General features: G+C 33.1%; 1 protein-coding gene across 1 annotated transcript; it reads left to right on the top strand.

The window, feature by feature from the left end:
- The first annotated feature begins 211 nt into the window (after window positions 1–211).
- Window positions 212–7,971, top strand: Ktl (BTB/POZ domain-containing protein Ktl). The gene has a single exon (XM_036357173.2). The coding sequence runs from the start codon at window positions 870–872 to the stop codon at window positions 1,551–1,553; it is 684 nt and encodes a 227-aa protein (XP_036213066.2). The 5' UTR covers window positions 212–869; the 3' UTR covers window positions 1,554–7,971.
- The last annotated feature ends 634 nt before the right edge of the window (window positions 7,972–8,605 follow it).

The following is an 8,605-nucleotide window of genomic DNA, read 5'->3' as shown; positions in this document are numbered from 1 at the left end:
GAGCGCGGTAAACAAATTCGCCACATGCTTGCTGTTCATGGACGTTGCGTATACGCAGTGGCTGACAAACAGAACAGGCATATTTTGAAGAAATGAATGTAATTCATGTGAAATATGAGTATGTATGATTGCGTCTTAAATATATAAGTGTGTGTGAATGCTATATGAATGTGATTACATGCCAGCGGAGCCACCAGACGGTCCAGTTTCCATTCAGTTCAGCTCGAGAGTTCAACGTCAGTAGACGTTCCAGTTAAACAGGCGCTACTGACCAACGGGCGTTAGGAAAAAGTTTGTATTGAAATAAAAAAGATACATTTGTATGTAAATAAACTCTACTACATGAGGATGAGCTGAGAGTTTAAATAGAGTTTATTGTGGCCCAATATACAAAATCGGCGTATAAAGAAATAACGAAAAACAGGCGTATAAGTAAAAGTCAGCTGAAGTGCAGTGATAACCAAAGTATTGAGAAGAGCAGCCAGCGCCATTGACTGTAGTTTAAAGCAAGAGTGTAGATACAAAAGCGAACAGTCAGCGTTGAACGGTGCACACCTGCAGATGAAGGATGCTGAGCGCATTGCTGGCCTAGAATCTACACGTATATAAATTGATAAAATCGTGACTAACATATGCGAACTCAAACGTGAAGAAGTGATAAGAATTTCCAAAAAAAAAAATAAAAATAATAAAAACAACAAAAAATTATTTTGTTTAAAATAAAAAATATTTTTCTGAAAAAACGAAAACACAAGTCTATACCTCGCTTCCAAAAGTGTCGTGAAAACTCATCAAAACTTGTTTTCCAAAATATATGAATATCAACAACTAAGAGCTGACCAGATTGCTACTAAACAACCGCTTGCAATATGACCGAAGTGATTGAACTGAATGTAGGCGGCGTCCACTACACCACCGTGCTGAACACACTGCTCCAGGAGAAGTCTTCACATCTGCACGAACTCTTCAGCAACACCGATGCACTGGTGAAGGACAACAAAGGACGCTACTTTCTGGATCGCGATGGCGTACTCTTCCGCTACATACTGGATTACTTGCGCGATAAGCAGCTCAGCCTGCCGGAGGGCTTCCGCGAGAAGCAGCGCCTACAGCGCGAAGCGGAACATTTCAAATTAAGCGGCATGTTGGAGTGCCTACGCAGCGGCAGCGATATGCGTGCCCCCGGCTGCATCACTATCGGCTATCGCGGCAGTTTCCAGTTTGGCAAAGATGGGCTGGCCGATGTGAAGTTTCGCAAGCTCTCACGTATACTCGTTTGCGGGCGTGTGGCGTTGTGTCGCGAAATTTTCGGTGATACGTTGAATGAGTCACGCGATCCCGATCATGGTGGTCCCGATCGTTACACATCACGCTTCTTCCTCAAGCATTGTTTCATCGAGCAGGCTTTCGATATGCTGCACGAGCGTGGCTTCCGCATGGCAGGCAGTTGTGGTTCGGGTACGGCGGGCTCGGTAGCGGATCCTAAGCCGGGTGTGGACACAGAGGAGAATCGATGGAATCACTATAATGAATTTGTTTTTGTACGCGAATAAGCAGGTGATGTTGGCAAACAGTTGTTGTTGTGGCGATTGAGCAACAGTCGTCGATTGTAACTATACGTTTTTACATTATAAGTAGCAGAGGCGTTTACTTGGTATGTTGCACGGGTATATTTAAAAGATATGTAACAAAGCAGAGCATGCTTACAGAAAATAAAACACAAAGCTGTAAGAAAGTAGTGAGAAAGCAGCGTACATTTTTCATAGCCGCAAGCAACTTATTCCCCAAACCACTCAGCCAGCTAGTCTTCTTCAACACAACTTTACCACAATGCGAAGCAACATGTCATTGCAAACAATTCTCAGCTCTGCCACATACAAATGAGCGCGTGTGTGCCATTAGCCATATTTACAGTCGCATTTTTTTCATTTTTTATTACAACTTGCAACGTGCCACACTCGTGCGAAATAACACTCAGCCTGCGGCAACTAGTTTCTACCGCCTTTAGTGCCACGGTAAGGTCAAAGCATACATTTTGTATTTTGTAAAGAGAAAAATACAGTTAATGCATGTCAAGACGCAAAGTATTTCACTATATACACTTAAATAGTTAAACACACACACGTGCAACATTTGAAATGTATTTACTCCATGAAATGTGCGAAAGAAAAGAAAAGCAGCAAACTGCGTAAAGTAGGAAAATGCATACATACATACGTGCATATATAGTTGTAAATAGCTTAGCATTTGCTTATATTTATTTTAAGCACCGAAACGTGTGGCAATTAAAATAAAATATAAAATTCGTATAAGAAAAGTGTGCTTGCATGTACTTGTAGATAAAAGTGTTATAAAGTTTTTCACTTTATGCCGCGCATGCAAGTAATTAGCTGACAGACTCTATAAACCACCAAGTACTCAATGTACAAAGCTAGCATTTCAATGGATGGCTTATTTATAACTAAAGCTATGACGAAGAGATACAAGTAAAGTTTAGAATATCTGCCTATGCTTACAACAAGTAAACACTAAAGTAGGCTTGAGTGCACTTGAGATATTTTTGTTGTTGTGGTAAGCTTTTAATATGTTAAACCATACAACTATCTAAATCACGGAGGTCAAATAATGAAAATTTTTCAGAACAAAAATTTATGGAAAGTTTATATCTCTAGTAATTCCCAAAAGACAGTTATATTATTTTTAACGCGAGATACATTTTTTTTAAACACTTTCAAAAGATCCGTTTAAATCAATGAACACATGATTGGTATTGCGTGTTGGTTTTACGCAGGAGATTGCAAAGTAATTAACCTGAAGTGAATATATGAAGTCTTCAGTGAACTTATTACTCCTACTTTTACGAGGTAGGAAATAACGTATGTGATGGAAATAAAATTAAAGATTTTAACTATGTGAAAACAAGAATAAAAAATATAAAATTGCTTATTTTAAGAAAAAGTACTGACATATTTTCACTTATTATGAGTTAATTGACGATTGCTAACAATCAAAAGCAGAAAGTGCACTCAATCGGGCCTACGCGGTAGTCAGTCATTTCAATATCACTTTTTCGTACAAACAAAATTCATTCAATGAGTTCTTGACTGACGGAGTAACGTATCACTTAATATTCTTTATATTATATATATATACTCCTCCCCCTGATGCTTCAGTTTTTGCCTTAAAAAAAAGGAAAATTTAACACGGACTTTGTTTGATATTTTGCATTAAAAAAACCCTTCAACAGCACACCATATTGTAGGTATGAACAACACAGAATTCATAACGCACTTATATGAATGCTCAGTATACTTCATGTATAACTTTTAAAGGAGTGTTTTTATGTAAAAAATTATTCAGGAATGCCAATTTTTAATTGGCTCCTGATGTTAAAATTAAAACTTTAAAATTCTATTTTTAATTTGAATGTGTCAGTTTGTACTGTTCGGCAAAGAAATGGTCCAGAGTGTTGAAGATGATAGCTCTGTGCGAACTCTAGTTGAAAATAGTACAATAGATCACGAAGTATGCAAACGCAAAAAGATGTTAATTCTGAATCAATTTATTGTTTTAATTCTTAATTCTAAAACACTTTCCTATTTCAATTCTTAATTATATGCATGAGATTAACATTTTTATTTTTTATTTTTCAATTTCTTTTTTGAAATTATTATTTTTTTTATATTATAATCCCATATTTACAATAATTTTCTTCTCAGTCCGCTTTTTGGGATAACAAAATAAAAAAATTTAATTCAAATATTAATTCAATTATGTTTAGTGTATTTATAATGCATTATTTTCAATCATGCATTAAGATCTTTATTTTTTATTAGAAAATATTTCTTTCCGTTTGCTTAATACAAAAGATTAATAATAGCATGTTATATACACGGGAAATAACTTTATTTTAGATAACTATATTTTAGACAGGGTTTAAATTGAAAATAAAGAGCTTGTTTACATTGAGTAATTTTTTTTAAGACAAAAACTGAAACTTCAGGGTACGTCAGCAAAATTAAAAATCAACTTGAGACATAACAGAAAACCTAATATAAAAGTGTATATCAATTTCCAGTATCCTTATACCTCTACAACAAGTTGCAAAACTGAGCAGAGAACTCAACTATTTAGAAATCTAACGAAAGGTGCAAAATCGCAACCAAAGCTGTTCGAACAATTTAATACCATTTATTAAATTTTATTACGCTTTCACTTATGTAACTATTAATTTAATTATTACTTAAGTTTAATTACGCTCTCACTCACGTGAGAGGCATCTTTGATGTTTTCTTTAACGAATGTTGAATGTCGGGCTCTCAAGCCGATAAAGTTAAGATTGTCCGACGGGATTCTCACATTGATTATCCCGATATATTTTTAAGAACTAATTTAATTTTTTCAAAATGATTTAAAAAGTACATTTCAACTTTTTGTAAGAAAAAAATCTAGATTGCTAGCATTAAGATAAATGTATGTACATATGTATGCATTTGTCACGAACCTTACTTGTCAAAAAACTAAGCGTATTTGACGAAGTAATACAACTGTTTGCGACACTTTGTAAACGAATGCCAAATATTTAAAACGAAATGAAAGTAGCAAATTATATCATTTATAGGAGGGTAGAAAATAATATTGGAAGAAAACTTGTGCAAATAAAACTATGTTGATATAAAATAAATGAACTACAAGTATTGAACTAATATTAGTACGGGTCTTAGCATTTAAATAAAGAAAACCAAAAACTAAAAAAATACTACTTACATAACTAAAATTAAGTAACAATGATTTTAAATTTAATTGGAGCTGCAGCAAATTTATGCAAATATATGGCAACGCTGCCAAGTGAACTAAAATTTATCGACATAAATTTGCGCTTGTCGCCGATTTGGGAAAATATAAGGCGAATGAAAATAGAGTAGATTAAATTTATGTAATGCAAATACAAAAGTGGCATAAGTATTTAAGGAGAATTCAAATTAAAATGCAAAACAGAAACAAAACACTATTAATTTCAATGTGCATAATGCAACAACAAACAAAAAATCTGAGTAAACACAAAGCGATATTAACTGGCGTAAATATTTGTGCGCATTGAAATTTGCAATGGCAAATGAATTCGCTCATGTAATATATTATACTTATCATTATTAGTAGCGTAATTGATAAAACGATGAACACAAACAACAAACAGTAAAGCAACAAAGTACAGTAGAAACTAGGAAAGAAATAATAAGCAAATATTTGGGGAAATATATCTGGTAAAAAATACGACTATGTAGGTATGTAATGCAAAGCAAATAATTAAAATCCACGCTAATGATAAAAAGCGATTGCGAACGAAAGCAAACGAGCTGCTGGCAGGCAGCAGAAAAAGCGAGGCAATTTGCAAATGAAAGAAAAATTGGTAATAGAAATGTGTGATTAATTGAAATAAAATGTAACAAGCGTATTTTGTGAGAGGCGCGCTGCTGACAGTCGAGAAAATCGTTAAGGCCACAAAATAGCCAACAAACAATCACCACTAGATAATGGAACTCTAACAAGACCACCAACAAAGCAGCACTAGTGAAGCAAAATAAAAAAATAAGAAATAATTAAAAAACAAATGTAACAACTACAACAAACACCCACCTTCAATTCAACGCGTTCTATTCACTCTCCAATTACTACTCGTTGTTATTTATGTAAGAACTTAATGCCCGACTATCACACCGAATTGTAATGAAATGTTGGTTTTGCTTGCGGCCAGTCTGTGCACAGCAAGTACAAATACCACCAAAAAAACTAAAACAACAAAAAAACGTAAATACCAAAATAAAAAAAAAACAAGCAGCAAGTTGTGTAATACATTTTTGAAAGCATCATTTCGAATGTGGCAACTTTTCACATTTATTAAATGGTTGCCGAAGTATTCCGACACAAGTTGTTATGACAATTGTATGTGTGTTGGGGAATAGCAAAGCGCATTTGTGTTTAGCTAAGTAAAATGAAATGTCAGAGGGCGTACAAAAACTAAAAAAGTTCACTTTCCCAAAAAGAGTTAGTGAAAAAAGTGACCAAAAATATTTGATGCGTTGCTCACAATTTTGGGAATTGCAAGAAAAAATATTTCATGATTGATGGCTGTTCCCAACTCCCTATGGCAACTACCCCCATAAGTCACGCACTTTTTCGTTGACTTTTTATATCAAACACTTCCGTTGCGCGCGGGCACCACAAGGTGAAGCGCAAAACAGCAAAGCACATACGAAATACAGACATATTTTTGATTTGTGACCGTTAGTTATGCGTTGTGTAAATGCTCATCAATCATAAATTTGCTCATATGCTCTTCAACAATTCTAATCACTGCTTGGCCGTTGCCGTTTGTATTGTATGAGTGACAGTTTTTAGTTTACACTCGAATGAGTGGTGGCAACAACAACCGGTAAGATACTAGAAAATATATGTGATTAGAATGATTGAGAACTGATTTTGTGGCCAATGCTACGTAGCACTTTTCTATTTGCGGCACTTTTCTTATGCTAGCAATTTAAATGTGTGACACTGCGTATGACTAACATATGCGTTACCTTCACTAACTAATGAATTCTAATTTCAACAATCCACAGAGTTTTAAAGGAAATTCAAAGCCCAAAATCAAAATTTATAATGTTAGATTTGTGAAATTGCCTTTAATGTTATTTTCTGTTTAAATATTTTCTAATAAGCAGTTTTGAATACTTATGTCATTGCTTTCTTATAGAAAACAATTTGAAACTTTAGGCAATTTATTTACCGGTTCTAAAAATAATGATTGCGCAAAGCTTTAATGTTTTGTAATTTTCGACATATTTGTGAACCCTAAATATCAGCTTGAGCTCAAGACATCGCGAGTAGAAAGAGATTATAGCAACCTTCTAATACTTATCATACATTGAAGTTCAAGCAACCAATTGATTTATTCAGCATTTGCGATTTGAAAGTTCTAAGACAACATCTTACACTCTTTGGATATTGTGTAAATGCAGTTTTGATATCAAATTAATTTATTTGAGGACTTATAAAAACCACTCTATGCTTCTGTGAGTATTTGCATCAAATACTATGAATTCGTCGAGTACGAGCAATCGTAACTCGCAAGTAATATCGCAACAATTCGCATCAAAATCGATAATATTATTGGAAAATAATAGAATATGAGTTGAGGAATCCATTATTTTAAGCTTTTCGACACTTTTTTCAACTGTCCGATATTATATTATATATTGCTGTACTTTTACAAAATGATTCAAAACAAAACTGTAAAAAAATATTCAAAATGATGCCAAATTCACAATTTATATAGAAAAGTATACAGGAAACTTGTGCTTCCCGAAATAACCAAAAAAGTTAAGACAAAAAATTGTTCACTGAATAATTTTGCAAAACTACTTACATATAAACACTTTCATTTATTTTACAAACAAAAATTAAAAGTACACAAACAAGAACACCTATATATAGTTTCGTACCTAGTTTCCGAACTAAAAAGTAGTTTTACTGATTAAAATACCACACACGTACAAACTAATAGTAACACACAAGAAGTATAAAAATAAAGGAAACAAAATTCAAAATACAAAACATACTTAAACAAAACTATGCTAAAAAAGTATAAAAAAAGTAAACCAAACCAAACAAACAACTATGGAACGACGACAAATATTGTTATTGTATGGGTAAGGGAAGAGACGACAAGCGCTTAGTAAGAATTTCAAGTATATTTTCGTGAACAATATAACGAACGATGTAAACAAAGAAATGTGTTTAAACGAAGCTACAAAATATCCACAAAGCAGATATTTAGATATTTATTTATGTTTACTGTAACTTCAAAGTCAAACTACAAAATGTAAACTAATTCTTGGGAGATGTCAAATAAAATATTAAGAAAATTGATAAAAATATAAATAAAAGGAGAAAACTTAAAATCAAAAAAGTATATTTATAAAGGCAATACTGTATATAAATAAATAAGGTTTATTTGAATATCGTATAGTAAGTACTGCGAGTGTAAGTCATTTCTGTGTGTGTGCGAGTGTAAGTCAATTTCTGTGTATTTGAGGATACGCAAAAATCCCACTATGTATGGCCTATCTTAAGAATCGACATTTCCAAGAAGGCCCCTTAAGGTGACGATGACTCAAGGAGCTCGTGTTATTTATTAATATTATATAAATATTATATAAATATAATATTAATCTATATAAAACTTTGCTAGTCAAATACATATATAATTTCTTTGTGAAGCTACAGATAACATATCAGGTGGATAAGTGTGTTAGTCTCCGGTTTGAAAAATACAGTTTCGAGAAACACGCGATTTAACAAACAATGCTTTTATAATTTTATTAATTCAAAAGCCAAAAAAATGTTTCGATTTAAATTTATTTATAGACTGGTCTAACTCCTAAAGTTAAAATTTCAAAAATCATTAAGGACTCACACAATCAGTATCTATATTACTAGAGACTGGTATGACTTTCACACCAAAAGAAGTTACTTAGACGTCCATAAAAATTCTGTTCTGTTAAAAAGTATTCTCGAAGCCAGAAAGTACGATGAAGGGTTAAAAAAA

This window comes from Bactrocera oleae, chromosome 2 (assembly GCF_042242935.1).
Source record: "Bactrocera oleae isolate idBacOlea1 chromosome 2, idBacOlea1, whole genome shotgun sequence".
In the NCBI taxonomy this organism is placed as follows: Eukaryota; Metazoa; Arthropoda; class Insecta; order Diptera; family Tephritidae; genus Bactrocera; species Bactrocera oleae.
The sequence above is the reverse complement of the archived record's forward strand: the minus strand, read 5'-3'. Positions and strand labels throughout refer to the sequence as shown.